Here is a 21,306-nt window from a genome sequence, read left to right as displayed (position 1 = left end):
CCCCTGCTGGCCCGCCTGCCTCCGGCCCAGTGTCCCGTCCACGCCCCGGACCCTCCACCTTCAGGGTCCGGGCCCATTTTGCGGCCTGCTCCACGACCACCTGGCCTCCCGCTGGGTCCCCTCCGTCCCCGTTGCTGCCTCCATCGCCTTCCGTTGGGTGGCCCTGGGTCTCTCGTGGTCACCAGGGATGACCCGGACCCTCCGCCTCAGGCCTGGGCACCCCCACGGTCCGTGGCGCCCCCAGGCCCGCATTCTCCGCCATATGCGGCCGATCGAGCACTCGCCGCCGCGGCGCCTCCTGCTTCGTGTCCTGTCCTCGGACGTTAAAGAGAACAATGTCCCTCCCTCCTCCTCACCACCTTTTATGTACGTGAAAACCGTGCTGGTGTCCCCCGTCTCGGTCTTCTCTTCTCCATACGAAACACGCCCGAGTTTTTCCAACCTTCCCTCGCCGCTCACGGGTTGTCGCTCTTCTCCGGCCTGTCTCCAGTTCGCCCACCACCTTCCTGAAATGCGGCGCCCAGAGCTGGACGCAAGAATCCCTTCTCGTGTCGGGCTTGCGACACTCCTGCTAATACAGCCCGGGAGGACGGTCGCTTTATTTTTTTTGTTTTGCAATAGGGTTACTCTGTTAACACCTATTTCGCTTGTGATCCCCTCTGACCCCCAGATCCCTTTCCTCAGTACGCCCCCCCCCGGGCCGTCATTTCCCAGTTTGTGTGTGCGCACCGGATTGTTCCTTCCCGAAGGGAGGACTTTGCGTTTGTCCTTATTGAGTTTCATCCAGTTAACTTCACACCAGGACTCTGGATCATTTTGAATTTTAATCCCATCCTGCAAAGCACTCGCAACCCCTCTGTAACAGTGTCGGGACTCGCCACCACAGCGCCTCCCGCTGGTCAGTCCTTGGCGGGGCGCCCATTGCCGGGGGTGTCCCGTCCATCCGCTACTCCTTTCTTCTTGTTATCTGGACCCCATGTTGCTTCCCGCTCAGCGGCGTCCTCTTCAGGACCCGGCCCTCCGGCCATGCCCACTGCTCCGGTCCCACCCCGTTCCGGGGGTCTGGGGTTATCAGCCGTCTGTCAACCCCACCCCCAAGTCGAACCCCTCGTGTCAGTTGTCTGGTGCACGCTGGCGGGGTGTTCGTGCAAGGGGGCAGGGGGACCCGGGCTTCCCCTTCGCACCGAGCCGCGGTTCCCGTCTGCTCCCCCCAGCCTGCGCTATCCCCGGTGTGGGTCTCCCCACCCAGGAGAGGGACCTTCCCCGCCGAAGGTCTGGGAGAGGCTGCCTGCCTGCCCCTTTATATAGGGCCTAGCCGAGCCCCGATTGGCTGGCTCTAATCTTGGCCCTAATTGGTTCTCAGTAAGCTCTTTTTTAATTGGCTGCCGGCCTGCGCCGCCTCGCTAGCCCCCTCTTTATCCTGCTCCACTTTCCCAGCATGCCTTGCTGCTCTGCTCTGTCACCTCCACCCCCTAATCCCTAGGAACTACAAATCCCAGAATGCATCGAGGCTGAATTGAATTCACCCCTCCCCCGAGGGGAGGGGTCCCAGTGTAACTAGCCGCCCCGCCCCAGAGGTGGCTGCATCTCAGCGCCAGGCGAGGGGTCCCTGGGTAACTGGCCACCCTGCCCCAGAGGTGGGCGCATCTCAGCGCCGGGCGAGGGGTCCCTGGGTAACCGGCCGCCCCGCCCCAGAGGTGGCCGCATCTCAGCGCCGGGCGAGGGGTCCCTGGGTAACCGGCCGCCCCGCCCCAGAGGTGGCTGCATCTCAGCGCCGGGCGAGGGGTCCCCGGGTAACGAGTAACATCTGAGCTGGGGGTGGGGGGGGGAGTTTGATGGGGGGGGTGAATTGATTTTTAACCCTGTCTCCCCCGCTCTTTCATTTACAGGTTACCCCCAGGCTACTTACCCCTCCGCCCCATACCCCAGTCCCCACCCCGCCCCCCCAGTCCCCACCCCAGGATTCAACATCTACCCCTCCTCCAATCCGGGTGCGGGGCCGCTGGTCCAGCCCCAGTCCCCGCCCCAGGCATACGGGGACCCCGCCGCTCAACAGCCCCACCCGGCCATCACGCCCTATCTGCCCGTGTCCACCGGCATCCCCCCGGGGCTGGAGTATCTAATGCAGGTGAGTGGGGGTCTAAATGGTAATCGCAACCCGCCCCAGAGGTGGCTGCATCTCAGCGCCGGGCGAGGGGTCCCCGGGTAACCGGCCGCCCCGCCCCAGAGGTGGCTGCATCTCAGCACTGGGTGAGGGGTCCCTGGGTAACCGGCCGCCCCGCCCCAGAGGTGGCTGCATTTTAGTGGCAGTGAACCTGAATGATTAAACCTGAGTGGAGAAATAAACACATGGAGGGGGTCTGGTGGGTCAGAGCCGGGGGCGGGGGGGCGCTGGGAGCCAGGACTCCTGGGTTCTCTCCCCGGCTCTGGGAGGGGAGCGGGGGCTGGTGGGTTGGAGCAGGGGGGGCTGGGAGCCAGGACTCCTGGGTTCTCTGCCCGGGGCTGGGAGCCAGGGGTGGGTGAGTGTTTCTGAGTCTCTCCTACCCCGGCTCTTTTCAGATCGACCAGGTTCTGATCCAGCAGAAAGTGGAGCTGGTGGAAGGTGAGTGAGGGCCGCGCAGCACCCACCCCGTCCTCCCCCTGCTACACAACCTCCCCCCCCATAACCCACCCGCACACCCCACCCTGCCCCACATCTTCCCAGCTCCACACAACACAACATCCTCTCAGCCGTACACAATACACACACCATGCCAGCTGTACACAACACACCCGCTACACACACACACACACACACACAGAGCCATACACAATACACCAACTACACACACCCCGTACCCTCCCTCTCTCTCTCTCACACACACACACACACACACACACACAGTGCCAGCCATCCACAATACACCAACTACACACACCATCCTCTCAGCCGTACACAACACCCCAGCTACACAAAAACACACAGACACACACACACCAACTATACACACTTCGTCTCTCTCTCTCTCTCTCTCTCTCACACACACACACACACTGTGCCAGCCATACACAACACACCAACTACACCCACCCAGCATCCTCTCAGCCATAGCCAACACACACACCACCCTACTCAACAGCTACACCGCAACTGCTGGATCCCCTCTACCACACAACCATACCCCTACAAAGATAAACCTCCTCCCTCAGCCATACACAACACACCCGGGTGCACACACACACCTGCTTCCAGACCCAACCCCACAGAGCGCCAGGGGTACTGAAGATGGAGGGGTGGTTGGGGAGGGGGGTGTAGGTGGCAGGAGGAGGCAGCCATGACGGTTGTGTTGAGGTAGCCAGGGCTGTTGGCGTTGGCGACAGCGACCGAGGGAACCGTGACGGCTGTTGTCAGGGCTGGTTGTTGCCAGAATCAGTTGCTGAGTCAACTAGGACAGTTGTTGACGGCGACTGAGGCAGCCGTGATGGTTGGCGACCCTGACGAGGGCGGCCATGATGGTTGACGATAGCGACGGGAGCGGCCATGACAGTCGGTGAGGAGGGAAGCTGTGATGGCGACGAGGGGGGCCATGACGGTTGGCGATGAGGGAGGCCATGACAGTTGTGATGGCAACAAGGGTGGCCATGACGGTCAGTGATGAGAGTAACAATGACGGTTGTGATGGCGACGAGGGCGGCTATGATGGTTGTGATGGTGACGAGGGCGGCCATGACGGTCAGTGATGAAAGTAACCATGACAGTTGTGATGGTGACGAGGGCGGCCATGGTGGTTGTGATGGCAACGAGGGCGGCCATGACGGTCGGTGATGAGGGAGGCCATGACAGTTGTGATGGCAACAAGGGTGGCCATGACGGTCAGTGATGAGAGTAACCATGACGGTTGTGATGGCGACGAGGGCGGCCATGATGGTTGTGATGGTGACGAGGGCGGCCATGACGGTCAGTGATGAAAGTAACCATGACAGTTGTGATGGCGACGAGGGCAGCCATGACGGTTGTGATGGCGACGAGGGCGGCCATGACGGTTGGCAACGAGGGAGGCCATGATGGTTGTGATGGTGATGAAGGCGGCCATGATGGTTGGCGATGAGGGCGGCCATGACAGTTGTGATGGCGACAAGGGCAGCCATGATGGTTGTGATGGCGATGAGGGCGGCCATGACGGTTGGCAACGAGGGAGGCCATGATGGTTGTGATGGTGATGAGGGCGGCCATGATGGTTGTGATGGTGATGAAGGCGGCCATGATGGTTGGCGACGAGGGCGGCCATGACGGTTGTGATGGCGACAAGGGCGGCCATGACGGTTGGCAATGAGGGAGGCCATGATGGTTGTGATGGTGATGAGGGCGGCCATGATGGTTGTGATGGTGACGAGGGCGGCCATGATGGTTGGCGACGAGGGCGGCCATGACGGTTGTGATGGCGACGAGGGCGGCCATGACGGTTGGCGAGGGCGGTTGCCCCGCGGTAACCATCTCCCCTCTTCCCCTCCCAGCCTTCGTCGGCTTCGAGACGGCCAACAAGTACGAGCTGCGGGACGGGCTGGGCCGGCGGCTCTTCGAGGCCGAGGAGCAGAGCGACTGCTGCACCCGCAACTGCTGCGGGTCCCTGCGGCGCCTCCGGCTGAGCGTGGCCGAGCCGGGGGGCCGCCCCGTGCTGCGCCTCCTGCGCCCCCTCAAGTGCGCCACCTGCTGGTGCCCCTGCTGCCTGCAGGAGGTGAGGGGCGGGCGCCCGCGGAGGGGGCCCCCGGCCCTCCTCCCCAGCCCCCAACCCTACTGCCCCCCCCCCCGTGCCCCACCACCCTGGCGTCCTGCTGCCCCAATCCCTCCCCAGTCCTGTGGTATTCCCGTATCTCTCCCCCCCACCCCCTGGGCCCAGGCACGGCCCTGACCCACCCCTACAACCGCAGGTACCCCACTCCCTCCTGGGGGGCCCCCCCTCTGCCCTGACCCCTCTTTGCCCCTGGGCTCCCCCCAACCGCTCAGGGGGACCCACGCCCGCCCCCACAGCGCCACCCTGGGCCCCGCCCCAGGGAGGGATGTACTCCATGACCCCCCTACAAATCTGGGCACCCCACTGCTCCCCCCCAATCTCCAGGACTCCCATGCCCGGGGGTTGGCTTTGGCGGGAGGGGGGCGGGGGTCTCTCCCCGCCCCAATTCTAACCCCTGCCCCATGTGTGTCTCTCCCCCGTGCCCCCGCATCCCCAGCTGGAGGTGCAGTGCCCCCCGGGCACCACCATCGGGCACGTGGTGCAGACCTGGCACCCCTTCACCCCCAAGTTCTCCGTCCAGGACGCCGAGAAGCAGACGGTGCTGCGGGTGCTCGGGCCCTGCTGCGTCTTTCGCTGCGGGGGGGACGTCAACTTCGAGGTAGCAGGGGGGGCCCGGCGCGGCGGGGGGTTGGTGTCCCTTTGGACGGGGGCGCCTGGGGAGGCAGGACGAGGGGCAACTGGGCCCGGAGGGGGGCATGTGGGGGCAGGACGGGGGGCATCTGGGTCTGGGGTTGGTGTCTCAGTGGAGGGGGGCAGGCTGGGGGGCATCTGGGCCTGGAGGGGGTCTGGGGGCAGGATGTCTGGGCTTGCAGGGGAGCATGTGGGGGCAGGATGGGGGTGTCTGGGCTGGGGTTGGTGTCTTAGTGGAGGGGGCGTATCTGTGGGGCAGGACAGGGGACGTCTGGGTCTGGGGTTGATGTCTCGGTGCAGGGGAGCATGTGGGGGCAGGATGGGGGGTGTCTGGGCTGGGGGTTGGCGTCTCAGCGGAGGGGTGTTGGGGGGCTGGATGGGGGGAATTTGCATCGTGGGGTGGGAGGGGAGCATTGGGTAGTTGGAGGAGGGGGTGCTTGGGCGTGGGGAGGAGACTGGGTTGGGGTGTGGGGGGATGTCCGAGATGGGGGGCTGTGGCGGTAGGTGGGGGACTAGGGGCACTGGGGCTTAGTCAGGTGGGGGGGGGCGTTCTGGGGCACTTCCTGTATTGGCATGACCCGGGGGAGGAACTATGGGGGCACTTCCTGTATGGGGAACAGGGCGTGGACTGTGGGTGCAGAGGGAAGGGAGGATTGGCATCTGAGGCACTTCCTGTTCAGGCACTGCCTGGGGGGGCGGGACTTCCTGCATTGGGCACGCCACAAAGGGCATTGGTTGGGAGGGTAATGGTCTCTCCTGGGCCCCGTGGGGCAGCGACTGACTCACGTTCGGTGCTCCCCCCCCCCCCGCAGGTGAAGACGAGCGATGAGTCGCGGGGTGTGGGCCGGATCAGTAAGCAGTGGGGGGGGCTGCTGAAGGAGGTCTTCACCGACACCGACGTCTTCGGCATCCAGTTCCCCGTGGACCTGGACGTCAAGATGAAGGCCGTGCTGCTGGGGGCCTGCTTCCTCATCGTGAGTGCCCTCCTCCCCACCCATCCCACCACTGGCCCCAGCAAGCGCCAACCCCCCATCCCACCGCTGGCACCAATCAACCCAACCTCGCCATCCCACCGCTAGCACCAATCAACCCAACCTCCCCATCCCACCACTCCCATCAACAAATCACCTTCTTCTGTTTTGCCACCAACTGACCTCTGCCCTCATCCGATGTGTGACACCAACCAACCCGCTCACCGACCAATACAGACAGTTTCTTCCCTTTCCACCCCCGCCCCAAACCGCCAGAGAGTCATAGATTTTAAGGCCAGAAGGGACCACCAGGTCATCTTGTCTGATCTCCTGCATCTCACAGGCCAACAACCCCATCCAGCACCCGCACACGAACAACAACCAACATAGGCCAACGGATTACAGCCCACGGGAGACTCACCCTCTCCCTAGCCTATTGGTGCCATGAGTGAGTGCCAACACCCCCCCCCCCCGCCAGCCACTGGCCACCCTAACTTCTCCTTCCCACCACTTGCATCAACAATCACTTTGTGCCTCTTTGCCATCCTCATCCCACCGTTGCCACCAATGAATGGCCATCCCACTTCTGCCACCAAGCACCTCGCCCAACCTCTCCTCCATTTCCACCCCAACCCACATGCCCTCCCTCATCCCATTACTGCCACCAGCCAACCTCTTCTTCATGCCACCAGCCCGCCCTACCTCCCCCTCCACCCCACCTGCCCTCTTCCGCCGTTCCACCACCCAACCTCCTCTTCTCATAGCCGGAGCCTCCAGGGTGCAGGGGCCATGACCCGTTTTCTTTCCATGGTGAGCCCACCCCAAGATTGGAGATCTGCCGATTTGAAAAGCACTAGACCCTGTGTCCGTTTCTCTCCCCTCCCCAGGATTACATGTTCTTCGAGAAATCAGGCACCACCAGCCAGAGGAGCACGGTGCTGAGCAGCTAGAGGCGTCCGGACCCCCGCACCTCCCACACGCTGCCACTTACGGGGACCCCCATCCCACCGCTGACACCAACAGGGGCCCTCCCATCCCATCTCTGACACCAACGAGGGGTCTTTATGAATAGGACAGCGTGTTTATGGCCGTCAGGGCTGGCGTGGGTGTCAGGGCACTGAGACTGTTTGCAGAGGTGGCAAGGAGGCCTGCGGGTGTGGATGCATCCCGTGCCGTGGGGCTCGGTGGACAGTGTTGTGTGCACATCATTGGTTGTATCTGAAAAACATCAAGCCCTGGGTCTTCTCCCACCAAGGCATCTTTAGGACCTTCACCCAGACAGGAAACTCTGGCCTCCATTGGCCGCCAGATTCCTGGGGTCTTCATATCTCCTGCCCCCCACCATGCTGGGAGCCCCTCCCTGTTGGCTGAGGCGGGGGGGGGCGTCCCTTCAACACCGAGCCGGTGGTGGCAACATCCCGAAGCCAAATCTCTGCCTACTGATATTTCTCATTTCTGTATTTTGTGTATTTATCGCTTATAACAAAAGTGTCTTGCGCTGAACCTTAAAGGGGGCTTTGTGGGGGGAGCAACATGGTGCTTTTTAATAGGGTTCCCCCCCACCCCACCCCGGTTCCCCTGAATTCCTGATGCTGATGGAGGGACATCTAGCCACGGTGGAGGAATGGTAGGCGTGGCTTGACCCACGGAGGAGCTGTGGCCAGCGTGAAGTCATGCCAACCCACGGTGGAGTCATGTGGGCCATGATGGATGGAAGCCAACCCAAGCTGGAGGGCCATTGGCCACGATGGATGGAAGCCAACCCGAGATGGAGGGCCGTTGGCCACGATGGATGGAAGCCAACCCGAGATGGAGGACCATTGGCCATGATGGATGGAAGCCAACCCGAGATGGAGGGCCGTTGGCCATGATGGATGGAAACCAACCCAAGATGGAGGGCTATTGGCCAAGATGGATTGAAGCCAACTCAAGGAGGAGGACCGTTGGCTAAGATAGTCATGCCAATCGTGGAGGCACGTTGACCAAGATGGAGTCAAGCCAACCCCAGATGGAGACATATTGGCCAAGGTGAGAGAAGACAATCTTGGGCCACTCTACTGTGTCTTTCTTTCGTGGGGGGAGGAGACTGGAGGGAAGGTGAGAGGAAGGGGAAACTCCCCCCACCCCCCAGGCAGGAGAGGAGGGGATTGGACCTCATGTCGCGACGGATGGTTTTGCTGGGTGTTCCTCCACGGGGAACCGAAAACAATAAAAGGTTAAGACGCCGGCTGTCCACGCGTCCTATGTCCCGGCTACTCGTCCGCGAGCCCCTTCCTTGTGCTCTCTCTCTCCTCTTCCTCTCTGCCCCACATATCCTTCCCCCCACCCATCAGTCTCCTCTGAAATCCAGTTCCCTCTGCTCCCCTCAACTCCATGCCCACCACTCCAGTACCCCCAGCTCCTTCCCCAACACCTTCTCCTGTCCCACCCATCGTGTCCTGCCCCACTGCAGGGAGAGTGAAGGCCCATTCCAGGTGGGGTGAAGAGGTCACGGGGAGTCTCCTTTGGGGGGGCTCAGGGAGGAGGGCCCCAACCACGCGACCTGGGACGCTGGTCTAGGTCACCTTTATTGCTTTGCACGATATATACAACACCCGTAACGACTGTACAGTAGGTAGACACAGGGCCCGGATCGCAGCCACAATCCACCCCCCCTACACACACCTTCATGTGCAAGTCGCACACCACCGTGCACGCACACAGCTTTGCACACACCCGATCCATGCACAAGCCTTGTGAAAAATCCCAAACCCCGGGAAGGGGGCGGACGCACGGTCACACGTGATGGACGCACAAGCCTGTGCGCACACACCCACACCCCACACGCACAATCATGCCTCTTCCCCACCCCTCCCCAAAATGTGCACACAACGGAACAAACTCCGCACCCAGACACAGGGGACACAACCACATAGGTGGGAACACGCAAAAAACAGATGATGCACACAGCCACACCCACTCTCATACACAACAACACACACCTCCTCAGACGTCTCCCTAAACGTGCACACAGACAGGCTACAGACACACAATGAAGGCACAACCAGCTGCAGGACTCCTGGGTTCTCTCCCCAGCTCTGGGAGGGGAGTGGGGGCTGGTGGGTTAGAGCAGGGGGGGGCGGGAGCCAGGATTCCTGGGTTCTCTCCCCGGCTCTGGGAGGGGAGTGGAGGCTGGTGGTTAGAGCAGGGGAGCTGGGAGCCAGGACTCCTGGGTTCTCTCCCCGGCTCTGGGAGGGGAGTGGGGGCTGGTGGTTAGAGCAGGGGAGCTGGGAGCCAGGACTCCTGGGTTCTCTCCCCGGCTCTGGGAGGCCGAACGGTCGAGGCTAGGCGGAGGCGGGAAGCCGAGGCCGTCTCTGGGCCCTGCTGGGGGGGTGGGGGGAACGTCGCCCCCTTCAGGCCCGGAGGCCACGGCTCAGGACGTAGCGGGAGGCCATGGCCAGGTTCCAGCGATGCTTCTCCAGGATGCGCCGGCACTCGACGCGGGAGTGCGGGCTGATGTGGAACAGCTGGTCAACCTGCCGGGGAAACGGGCATCTCAGGGGCCTGTCCCCTCTAGGGGGCGCCGGCTCCCACCCGGCCCCAGGGCGGGGACTGGCTGGCTCAGGGGGGCGGGGAATGGGGCAGGGGCCTGTCCCCTCTAGGGGGCGCTGGCTCCCCCCCGGCCCCAGGGCGGGGACTGGCTGGCTCAGGGGGGCGGGGAAGGGGGCAGGGGCCTGTCCCCTCTGGGGGGCGCCGGCTCCCCCCCGGCCCCAGGGCAGGGAGGGGGGTTCTGACTCCCACCTTCAGCGTCTCGATGGCTTTCTGGGTGTCCCAGCCGTGCAGCCTCAGGGCCTCGTGACACTCCTCCACCGTCACCCCGTGGACCTTCTCCTCCACCTGCGGCGGGACGAGCAGACGAGAGGCTGAGACCCTGCCCGGGAGGGACCCCAGCTCCGCCCCCACAGCCCCCCACAATGCCGGGCAGAGGGATGGTGTGTCAGGACTCCTGGGTTCTCTCCCCGGCTCTGGGAGGGGAGTGGGGGCTGGTGGGTCAGAGCAGGGGGGGCTGGGAGCCAGGACTCCTGGGTTCTCTCCCCGGCTCTGGGAGGGGAGTGGGGGCTGGTGGGTCAGAGCAGAGGAACTGGGAGCCAGGACTCCTGGGTTCTCTCCCCGGCTCCGGGAGGGGAGTGGGGCCTGGTGGTTAGAGCAGAGGGGAGGGCTGGGAGCCAGGACGCCTGGGTTCTTCCCTCAATCACTCACCTCTTTGATTTTCCGCTCCACATCGCTGTTGCCTTTCTGCCCCCCACATGGGGGCCCCATGACCCCCACTGCAGCCCTGTGGGCCCCCCCAGGGGCCCTGGGCCCCCCTGCCTCCCTCCTGTCCCTGGCCCCAGGTTGCTGGAGGGGAGCATCTATCCTGCGGGGTTGGCAGGGCCGAGGGGCAGGCCGGGACTTTGGGGGCGTCTCCAGAGGCCGGAGCCCCATTTCCCTCGGCGGGCGGGACGGTGGGTTGCTGAGGCGATGAGGCAGGAAGGCAAGATCGTCACCCGGACGCCTGGGGGTCGTCCGAAGGACGCTGAAATCCGCCACGGAGTCCAGACTCTTAGACAGACCTAGGAAGGGGGAAAGGGAAACTGAGGCACAGCTGGACGCCTGGGTTCTCTCCCCCGGCTCTGGGAGGGGAGTGGGGGTGGTGGGTCAGAGCAGGGGGGGCTGGGAGCCAGGACTCCTGGGTTCTCTCCCCGGCTCTGGGAGGGGAGTGGGGGCTGGTGGGTTGGAGCAGGGGGCGGCTGGGAGCCAGGACTCCAGGGTTCTCTCCCCGGCTCTGGGAGGAGTGGGGCTGGTGGGTGGGAGCCGGGGGCGGCTGGGAGCCAGGACTCCTGGGTTCTCTCCCCGGCTCGGGGCGGGGAGTGGGGCCTGGTGGGTTGGAGGGGGAGGTTGGGAGCCAGGACTCCTGGGTTCTCTCCCTAGCTCTGGGAGGAGTGGGGTTGGTGGGTTAGAGCAGGGGCGGGGAGCCAGGACTCCTGGGCTCTCTCCCCGGCTCGGGGCGGGGTGGGGGGGCGGGTGGGGGCTGGGAGCCAGGACACCTGGGTTCTCTCCCCAGCTGTGGGAGAGAAGCAGCAGCTGGTGGGTTAGAGCAGGGGGTGCTGGGAGCCAGGACTCCTGGGTTCTCTCCCCGGCTCTGGGTGGGGAGTGGGGGCTGGTGGGTTCGAGTGGGGGAGGGCCCGGGAACCAGGACTCCTGGGTTCTCTCCCCGGCTCTGGGAGGGGAGTGGGGGCTGGTGGGTTCGAGCGGGGGAGGGCCCGGGAACCAGGACTCCTGGGTTCTCTCCCCAATCCCTTCCAGCCCACGTGGCAGTGGCAGGGCCGTGCCCCACCTTGCCCCCCCCCCAGCGCCCCCTCTGGGCTGGCCGGATACTCACGCGTCAGCCGGAGAAGCTGCAGCCCCCCCGGTTTGATCCCGCCAGGTTCTTTACGGTCCCGGGGCTTCTCCTTCGGCCTGGGAGGGGGGCAGATGGGGCGGGGGGGGAGAGAGGGAGGGTGAGTTACATGGGCCCTTGGGGGCTAATTCCTGGATCCCGTCCGGGGGGGGCACTTTGGAGTCCCTGCCCCAGGTCACAACCCACCCCACACTTAGGGGTTGTCCCTGGGGGGAGATGGAAGAGCTGCGAGGGGGGCAAGGCAGAGGCCCCGCCCCCTTTAGAACAAGCCACGCCCTTGCTCATCACACAGCCACGCCCCCTCCCTGCCCCACCTGCATGGCCACACCCCTCCTCCAGAGCCACGCCCCCTCCCTCAGAGACACACCCCCTTCCTACCATAGCCCCGCCCCTTCCCATCCAACTCGCCCCCTCAGCCCCCACCAGCATCCCCACCCCGCCCACCACACAGCCACGCCCCCTTCCTTCCATAACCACGCCCCTTCCCATCAGACACGCCCTCCCGAGCCACACCCCTCCCCACCGCTATCTCCCCTCCCCCCAGCAGCACATCCCCTTCCCCTCAGCAACTTGCCATGCCTCCTCCTTAAGCCACGCCCCCTACTACACAGCCACGCCCCCTGCTACACAGCCACGCCCCCCTCCCCTCCACTCACTCCTCTATGCAGTCAGGGGCGCCCCAGCCGCGGCCGGGGTCGGGGTCGCCGTGCCCCACGTGCTGGAAGCTGTTGGGGACGGGGAGGCTGATCCGGGGCACCCCAGCAGTGGGCGATTCCTCCAGGCTCACCACCGAGGCCGGGAAGATCCCGACCCGCAGAGTCCGCCGGTTCTGGCCCCGCCAGGTCGAGGACTCAGGGCTGCACAGGGCAGGAAGTGGTGTGAACCCAGGAGTCCTGGCTCCCAGCCCCCCCCGCTCTAACCCACCAGCCCCCGCTCCCCTCCCAGAGCCAGGGAGAGAACCCAGGAGTCCTGGCTCCCAGCCCGCCCTGCTCTGACCCACCAGCCCCCGCTCCCCTCCCAGAGCCAGGGAGAGAACCCAGGAGTCCTGGCTCCCAGCCCACCCTGCTCTAACCACCAGCCCCCGCTCCCCTCCCAGAGCCAGGGAGAGAACCCAGGAGTCCTGGCTCTCAGCCCCTCCTGCTCTAACCACCAGCCCCCTCCCAGAGCCAGCGAGAGAACCCAGGAGTCCTGGCTCCCAGTCCCCCCTGCTCTAACCCACCAGCCCTCACTCCCCTCCCAGGGCTGGGAGAACCCAGGAGTCCTGGCTCCCAGCCCCTCCTGCTCTAACCCACCAGCCCCCACTCCCCTCCCAGAGCCGGGGAGAGAACCCAGGAGTCCTGGCTCCCAGCCCCCCCTGCTCTGACCCACCAGCCCCCACTCCCCTCCCAGAGCCGGGGAGAGAACCCAGGAGTCCTGGCTCCCAGCCCCCCTGCTCTAACCCACCAGCCCCCACTCCCCTCCCAGAGCCGGGAGAGAACCCAGGAGTCCTGGCTCCCAGCCCCCCCTGCTCTGACCCACCAGCCCCCACTCCCCTCCCAGAGCTGGGGAGAGAACCCAGGCGTCCGGGCTCACCTGCCCTCAATCACCGTGATGAGATCGTTGGTTTCTAATCTCAGCCACCCCGGTTCATTCAAGTCCTGAGTGGCTCTCACCTCCCGGGGACGGAGCTGAGGGCAGAAGGGAAAGGGTTAATCCCACTCGTAGGGCTTGTGGGGGGGGGCGTCTCCCAGATCCTCCAGCCTAGACCTCTCCCAGCAGGGGGCGCTGTGGGGAGCAGGGCAGGGGGGCTGGCTGGCTGTGGGGAAGGAGGATCCCAGCAGGGGGCGCTGTGGGGAGCAGGGCAGGGGGGCTGGCTGGCTGTGGGGCAGGGGGATCCCAGCAGGGGCACCGTGGGGAGCGGGGCAGGGGCTTGGCTGGCTGTGGGGCAGGGGATCCCAGCAGGGGCGCTGTGGGGAGCGGGGCAGGGGCTGGCTGGCTGTGGGGCAGGGGGATCTCAGCAGGGAGTGCCATGGGGAGCAGGGCAGGGGGGGGCTGGCTGGCTGTGGGGCAGGGGATCCCAGGAGGGGTTGCCATGGGGAGCAGGGCAGGGGGGCTGGCCATGGGGCAGGGGGATCCCAGCAGGGGGCACTGTGGGGAGCAGGTCAGGGGGGCTGGCTGGCTGTGGGGCAGGGGGATTCCAGCAGGGGGCGCTGTGGGGAGCAGGGCAGGGGGGGGCGTGGCTGGCTGTGGGGCAGGGGGATCCCAGCAGGGGCGCTGCGGGAGCGGGGCAGGGGCTGGCTGGCTGTGGGGCAGGGGATCCCAGGAGGGGCGCCATGGGGAGCAGGGCAGGGGCTTGGCTGGCTGTGGGGCAGGGGATCCCAGCAGGGGCACTGTGGGGAGCAGGTCAGGGGCTGGCTGGCTGTGGGGCAGGGGATCTCAGGAGGCGCCGTGGGAGCGGGGCAGGGGCTTGGCTGGCTGTGGGGCAGGGGATCCCAGCAGGGGCGCTGTGGGGAGCAGGTCAGGGGCTGGCTGGCTGTGGGGAAGGGGATCCCAGCAGGGCGCCATGGGGAGCAGGGCAGGGGGCTTGGCTGGCTGTGGGGCAGGGGGATCCCAGCAGGGGGCACTGTGGGAAGCAGGTCAGGGGGGCTGGCTGGCGGTGGGGCAGGGGATCACCAGGGGCACTGTGGGGAGCAGGTCAGGGGCTGGCTGGCTATGGGTTAGGGGATCCCAGCAGGGGGCGCGGTGGGGAGCAGAGCAGGGGCCTGGCCGTGGGGCAGGGGGATCCCAGCAGGGGGCACTGTGGGGAGCAGGTCAGGGGGGCTGGCTGGCTGTGGGGCAGGGGGATCCCAGCAGGGGGCGCTGTGGGGAGCAGAGCAGGGGCCTGGCCGTGGGGCAGGGGGATCCCAGCAGGGGGCGCCATGGGGAGCAGGGCAGGGGGCTTGGCTGGCTGTGGGGCAGGGGATCCCAGCAGGGGCACTGTGGGGAGCAGGTCAGGGGCTGGTGGCTGTGGGGCAGGGGGATCCCAGCAGGGGGCACTGTGGGGAGCAGGTCCGGGGGCTTGGCTGGCTGTGGGGCAGGGGATCCCAGGAGGGGTTGCCATGGGGAGCAGGGCAGGGGGGCTGGCCATGGGGCAGGGGACCCCAGCAGGCCCCCCCCCGGGGTCTCTCACCTCGTGCAGCAGGCCGATGATGTCCCGGAAGTGGGGTCTCTCCTCGGGGTTGTGGGCCCAGCAGCGCCGCTGCAGCCCGTACAGGCCGCGGGGACAGTCCTCGGGGCACCCCAGCCGCGCCCCCTCCCGCTCCACCTTCAGCATGATCTGGGGGGGGCAGACCGGGGGGGGGGCACCTTGAACCTCCAGCACCTCGTCGCCCCCTTCTGGAGGGTTACAGAATCGCAGCCCCCCCGGGCTGCACTACCAACCGCAACCACTAGAGGGAGCTCAAAGTCAGACCCATAGCACAGGGGGATGTGGGGGGGCTGGGAGCCAGGACTCCGGGTTCTAGCCCCGGTGCTGGGAGGGGAGTGGGGGCTGGTGGGTTAGAGCAGGGGGGGCTGGGAGCCAGGACTCCTGGGTTCTCGCCCCGGTGCTGGGAGGAGTGGGGCTGGTGGGTCAGAGCAGGGGCTGGGGGCCAGGACTCCTGGGTTCTCTCCCGGCTCTGGGAGGAGTGGGGCTGGTGGGTCAGAGCCGGGGGGGCTGGGAGCCAGGACTCCTGGGTTCTCGCCCCGGTGCTGGGAGGTGGGGGCTGGTGGGTCAGAGCAGGGGCTGGGGCCAGGACTCCTGGGTTCTCTCCCGGCTCTGGGAGGAGTGGGGCTGGTGGGTCAGAGCAGGGGCTGGGAGCCAGGACTCCTGGGTTCTCTCCCCGGCTCTGGGAGGGGAGACCGGGCTGGTGGGTTAGAGCAGGGAGGGCTGGGAGCCAGGACTGCTGGGTTCTCTCCCCGGCTCTGGGAGGGGAGTGGGGGCTAGTGGGTTAGAGCAGGGAGGGCTGGGAGCCAGGACTCCTGGGTTCTCTCCCCGGCTCTGGGAGGGGAGTGGGGGCTGCTGGGTTAGAGCAGGGGGGGCTGGGAGCCAGGACGCCTGGGTTCTCCTCCAACCCCAGCTGCCCAGGCTCACCTGGCGCCCCGAGCACCCCATCCAGGGCTCCTCGCAGTAGGAGAACATCTCCCAGAGGGTGACCCCGAACATCCAGACGTCGGACGCGTGGGAGAAGACGCCGGAGCGCAGGCTCTCGGGGGCGCACCTGGGAGGCAGGAGAGGACACGTCAGAGAGAGAGAGAGAGAGAAACCTGCCCCACAGCGCCCCCTAGTGCCAGCCCCACAGGGGAGAGCGCCCCCTGCTGAGCCCCCCACCCCACCCCCTGCCCCACAGCGCCCCCTGGCGCCCCCTGGGGGCGGGTGGAGGCGTCTCACCAGGCGAAGGGGATTTTGCGGTGCGCGCCCATGATGTACCGGTCCCCCTTGCTGGAGAGCGCCCGCATGAGGCCGAAGTCGCCGATCTTGGCGTGCTCCTCCGAGGCCAGCAGGACGTTGCGGGCGGCCAGGTCCCGGTGGATGAAGAGCTTCGACTCCAGGTACGTCATCCCCTGGGCCACCTGCACCGCGTAGAGCCAGAGCCGGTGCAGGGGGTAGGGCGGGCGCAGCTGGTCGTACAGCGAGCCGAGCGGGGCCAGCTCCGTCACCTGCCCAGAGCGTCCCGGTGACGAGCGGGGGAGAGAACCCAGGAGTCCTGGCTCCCAGCCACCCCTGCTCTAACTCACCAGCCCCCAGTCCCCTCCAAGAGCTGGGGAGAGAACCCAGGAGTCCTGGCTCCCAGCCCCCGCTGCTCCGACCCACCAGCCCCCACTCCCCTCCCAGAGCCAGGGAGAGAACCCAGGAGTCCTGGCTCCCAGCCCCCCCTGCTCCGACCCACCAGACCCCACTCCCCTCCCAGAGCCGGGGAGAGAACCCAGGAGTCCTGGCTCCCAGCCCCCCCTGCTCCGACCCACCAGACCCCACTCCCCTCCCAGAGCTGGGGAGAGAACCCAGGAGTCCTGGCTCTCAGCCCCCCCTGCTCTGACCCACCGGCCCCCACTCCTCTCCCATGAGGGGGGGAGAGAACCCAGGAGTCCTAGCTCCCAGCCCTCCCTGCTCTGACCCACCGGCCCCCACTCCCCTCCCGGAGCGGGGGAGAGAACCCAGGCGTCCGGGCCCCGCTCACCATCTTGAGGGGCTGGCTGAGCACGACGCCGTGGAGCCGCAGGAGGTGGGGGTGCTCCAGGCCGCTCATGGCATTCACCTCGTTGAGGAAATCGACCAGCGCGAGGGGGTCGGTGCTGACGTCGGAGCGGAGGGATTTCACCGCCACGGAGATCTGGGGGGGAGGTCGGGGGGGGTCAGATCCTGGGGGGAGGCGTCGGGGGGGCAGAGGGATGGAGGGAGGAGGAGAAAGGGAAGAAGCAGCCAGAAGAGAAGGGAGAGGGGGTAACAGGTGGGTCCAGCCCCACACCCCCTCCCTTCTCCCCCTCTGGCCCACAGTGTCCCCCGACCCCTCTGTTTTCCCTCCCTCCAGCCCCACATCCCTCTATCCTCCGTTCCCGCATCCGTCCCTCTCCATGCTCCTTCCAGCTGGGCTCCCCCTTTCCAACTCCCCTCTCTGCTTTGCCCCCCACCGGGGGTCGCTCCGGGCCCCGGGAGCCCCTCCGGGCCCCTGGCTAACAGGGCGAGGCCCCGGCGTTGCTGGGGGAGGACAATCTGCAGCCAGACGTCGCCCCACGGCCCTTCCCACCCCAGGCGGCTCGTCGACAGGGGAGCGGGTGGCTTTGAAATCCCGGGGTTCAGACGATCACGTGATCGCCGGCGCGGCTCTCGCGATTTTCCGAGCTCGGCCCCGGGTCTCTTCCCAAACGGTGTGAGATTCCCTGGCCATTCTTGGGAGATGCCGGACCCTCCCCCCCCAAAGGCCCCGGACAGCTCCTCCCCCCTGCCCCGGACGACTCACGGTGCCCCCGCCGGGCGGGGTCCACTCCCCCCGGTGCACCACCCCGAAGCAGCCGTCGCCCAGCCGCTCCCGCAGGCGCAGGTCCCACTCGCTGATCAGACATTTCAGGGGGGTGTCTGAGTCCGGGCGGGGAGGCGGGGGCTGGGAGGGCCCCTCCCCCGGCTCCTGGGTCCTCGGGCCACCAATCATCTGACAGAGAGAAAGAGAGAGAGACAGACATGCACACTACCTGATCGCCAGTGAACCCAGGAGTCCGGGCTCCCAGCCCCCGCCCCCCCCTGCTCTAACCACCAGCCCTCACTTCCCTCCCAGCGTCGAGGAGAGAACCCAGGAGTCCGGGCTCCCAGCCCCCGCCCCCCCTGCTCTAACCACCAGGCCCCACTCCCCTCCCAGCACCGAGGAGAGAACCCCGGAGTCCTGGCTCCCAGCCCCGCCTGCTCTAATCCACCCGCCCCCGCTCCCCTCCCAGAGCCAGGGAGAGAACCCAGGAGTCCTGGCTCCCAGCCCCCCCTGCTCTAACCCACCCGCCCCCACTCCCCTCCCAGAGCCGGGGAGAGAACCCAGGAGTCCTGGCTCCCGGCCCCTCTGCTCTGACCCACCAGCCCCCACTCCCCTCCCAGAGCCAGGGAGAGAACCCAGGAATCCTGGCTCCCAGCCCCTGCTCTGACCCACCAGCCCCACTCCTCCCAGAGCCAGGAGAGAACCCAGGAGTCCTGGCTCCCAGCCCCTGCTCCAACCACCAGCCCCACTCCTCCCAGAGCCGGGAGAGAACCCAGGAGTCCTGGTTCCCAGCCCCTGCTCTAACCCCCAGCCCCCACTCCTCCCAGAGCCAGGAGAGAACCCAGGAATCCTGGCTCCCAGCCCCTGCTCTGACCCACCAGCCCCCACTCCCCTCCCAGAGCCACGGAGAGAACCCCGGAGTCCTGGCTCCCAGCCCCCTGCTCTGACCCACCAGCCCCACTCCTCCCAGAGCCAGGAGAGAACCCAGGAGTCCTGGCTCCCAGCCCCTGCTCTAACCCCCAGCCCCACTCCTCCCAGAGCCGGGGAGAGAACCCAGGAGTCCTGGCTCCCAGCCCCCTGCTCTAACCCCCAGCCCCACTCCTCCCAGAGCCGGGGAGAGAACCCAGGAGTCCTGGCTCCCAGCCCCTCCTGCTCTAACCCACCAGCCCCCACTCCCCTCCCAGAGCTGGGGAGAGAACCCAGGAGTCCTGGCTCCCAGCCCCCCCTGCTCCAACCACCAGCCCCCACTCCCCTCCCAGAGCCGGGGAGAGAGCCCAGGAGTCCCGGTGCCCAGCCCTACACCCCACGCACACCTGGCTGGCATGGGGGGGAGGGGGAAGGGGGGGCTCTGTTTTTTCCACCCCCGGACACCAGGGTTCCTGTGGCAATGGGGGAGGGGGTGAAGCCAAACCTTATAAACCCAGGACTTGGGGCGCGGCCCCTGCTGCTTCCTGCGTTTGATGGCGTCTTCCAGCCGCCGCTGACCTGAATTGGGGGGGGCTGGTGGTTAGAAAGGGGGAGCTCTGCCGGTGCCCCTCACTCCCGACCCGCAGCCCCCCCAGCTCTGCCGGTGCCCCTCACTCCCGACCCGCAGCCCCCGACACCCACCGGGGCGCCCCATGCCAATGTGGTCGAGGTCGGCGGGTTTGACGTAGTCGAAGTGGCCCAGGCGGGTGACATGTAACTCGTCCCGGATCTTGAGGTAAAACTGCTCCAGCTGGATTTCGGTGAGCAGGGCCAGGAGCCAGTCGGTGCCGTCGTCCGGGGCCATGGTGGGGGGGCGGGGGGGGCCCCCGGCCGGGTGAGACGGAGAAGCCCCGGCGCCGAGATCGAGGCGCCGGGAAATCCGGAGACACCCAGGACGCGACCGTCCCCGCCCGGTTACAATCTAAAGAGAGAAAAGAACCTCGGGGCTAAGCGAGGGAAACTGAGGCACGGAACGCTCCCAGCCGCCGCTCGGCGCCCGAGTGTCTCCCTGTGGGGCCCGGGAGCTGGTTTCCTGCCTCCATCGGGGCAGCCTCATTGTCTGGGCTTGTCTTCCCCCCCCTCCCACTCGCCCCCTGCGGCCTCCGGGACTCCCCGCCACTGCGCCAACCCGCCCGAGCCCCAGGGGGAGACGCCCAGAGCCCGCCCCAGACCACACGCACGGCCCTCAGCCTGGGGGCGCTGGTGGATTAGAGCGGGCGGGGCTGGGAGCCAGGACTCCTGGGTTCTCTCCCGGCTCTGGGAGAGGAGTGGGGGCTGGTGGGTTAGAGCAGGGGGGGCTGGGAGCCAGGACTCCTGGGTTCTCTCCCCGGCTCTGGGAGCGGAGTGGAGGCTGGTGGGTTAGAGCAGGGGGGGCTGGGAGCCAGGACTCCTGGGTTCTCTCCCCGGCGCTGGGAGGGGAGCGGGGGCTGGTGGGTTAGAGCAGGGGGGGCTGGGAGCCAGGACTCCTGGGTTCTCTCCCCGGCTCTGGGAGGGGAGTGGGGGCTGGTGGGTTAGAGCAGGGGGGGCTGGGAGCCAGGACTCCTGGGTTCTCTCCCCGGCTCTGGGAGGGGAGTGGGGGCTGGTGGGTCAGAGCAGGGGGGGCTGGGAGCCAGGACTCCTGGGTTCTCTCCCCGGCTCTGGGAGGGGAGTGGGGGCTGGTGGGTTAGAGCAGGGGGGGCTGGGAGCCAGGACTCCTGGGTTCTCTCCCTGGCTTGGGGGAGAGAAGCGGCTCAGGACATGTGTAAACCCGCTCTGAACCTGGCCCCTCCCTGCCCCCCAGCACCCCACTCCCTGGGCAGGGCTGTGGGGTGACACAACCACCCCGGGGGGTTGAAACGCTTCGACACCCAGGGGCCTGTGACCGGCCCCGGGACTCCTCCCTACAGCCAGCGGGGTGGGGCTGCGGGGAGGAGGAGTCGGGGCTCGGAGGGGAATAGGGGGGGGGAATTTCCAAGATTTGGGGGGGTGAGTTTGGGGGGGAGGTTCAGGAGAATTGGGGTGAGTTTGGGGGGAAGGTTTGGGGATCGGGCGAGGCTGGAGGGGGAAGACGTGGAGGGGGCCAGGTTGGGGGGAAGATTCGGGGGATCCCCTCATTCCCTGCCCCCCATTTGTGGGGCGATTAACCCTTTCCTGGCTTCACGGGCCGATCCCGCCCCCCCCCCCCGCAGCTGATGACAGCCCAGGGCAGAGTTCAGCCGGCAGGACAAATATTGACACTAGCGGGTGCCAGATATGGGGCTCCACCCCCCTAACGCAGGCCCTTAGGGGGCGCCGGCTCCCCCCCGGCCCCAGGGCGGGGACTGGCTGGCTCGGGGGGGCGGGGAATGGGGCAGGAGGGAGGTGGAGGAAAAGCAGGGGGGGGTTGTGTCCCCCCCCGCCGGGGCTCACCTGGGAGGGGGGGGGGTCCCTCTCGCTCGCTCTGTCCTCCGCGTCGGGTTCCGGCCCCGGGAGATTCCGCCCCGCCAGCTCCTCCCCATCCCACTGCTGCCACCAATGGCGCCCCGGCTGCCGGCCGCTCCCTCCCCCCTCTCCCCCCCCCCACACACCTGGGCGGGTCCCGCTGAGCCCCAGGGGACACCTGACACCTGGGCCAG

At 66.9% G+C, this 21,306-nt stretch overlaps 2 protein-coding genes across 3 annotated transcripts; one reads left to right on the top strand and one right to left on the bottom strand.

The window, feature by feature from the left end:
• The first annotated feature begins 262 nt into the window (after window positions 1-262).
• Window positions 263-8,598, top strand: PLSCR3 (phospholipid scramblase 3). The gene is made up of 8 exons (XM_039499692.1): window positions 263-461; window positions 671-898; window positions 1,890-2,128; window positions 2,560-2,602; window positions 4,495-4,715; window positions 5,209-5,370; window positions 6,215-6,376; window positions 7,261-8,598. Exons 1-8 carry the CDS (start codon window positions 263-265, stop codon window positions 7,321-7,323), a joined length of 1,317 nt encoding a protein of 438 aa, XP_039355626.1. The 3' UTR covers window positions 7,324-8,598.
• A 972-nt stretch (window positions 8,599-9,570) lies between these two features.
• Window positions 9,571-19,620, bottom strand: TNK1 (tyrosine kinase non receptor 1). Of its 2 annotated transcripts, XM_039499881.1 has the most exons (13): window positions 19,355-19,620; window positions 19,158-19,231; window positions 17,747-17,935; window positions 16,967-17,119; window positions 16,180-16,448; window positions 15,883-16,009; window positions 14,941-15,087; window positions 13,365-13,459; window positions 12,449-12,649; window positions 11,775-11,851; window positions 10,613-10,965; window positions 10,154-10,249; window positions 9,571-9,888 (listed from the first exon to the last, which is right to left on the bottom strand). In XM_039499881.1, the coding sequence occupies exons 1-13, from the start codon at window positions 19,515-19,517 to the stop codon at window positions 9,766-9,768; spliced, it is 2,067 nt and encodes a 688-aa protein (XP_039355815.1). In that variant the 5' UTR covers window positions 19,518-19,620; the 3' UTR covers window positions 9,571-9,765. The 2 variants fall into 2 exon arrangements, with proteins under 2 accessions (XP_039355815.1, XP_039355816.1); XM_039499882.1 differs by lacking the exon at window positions 19,158-19,231.
• Window positions 19,621-21,306: the final 1,686 nt, after the last annotated feature.

The sequence above is a fragment of the Mauremys reevesii genome, linkage group 14 (assembly GCF_016161935.1).
Source record: "Mauremys reevesii isolate NIE-2019 linkage group 14, ASM1616193v1, whole genome shotgun sequence".
Lineage (NCBI taxonomy): Eukaryota > Metazoa > Chordata > Testudines > Geoemydidae > Mauremys > Mauremys reevesii.
This window is presented reverse-complemented; position numbering and strand designations above follow the sequence as displayed.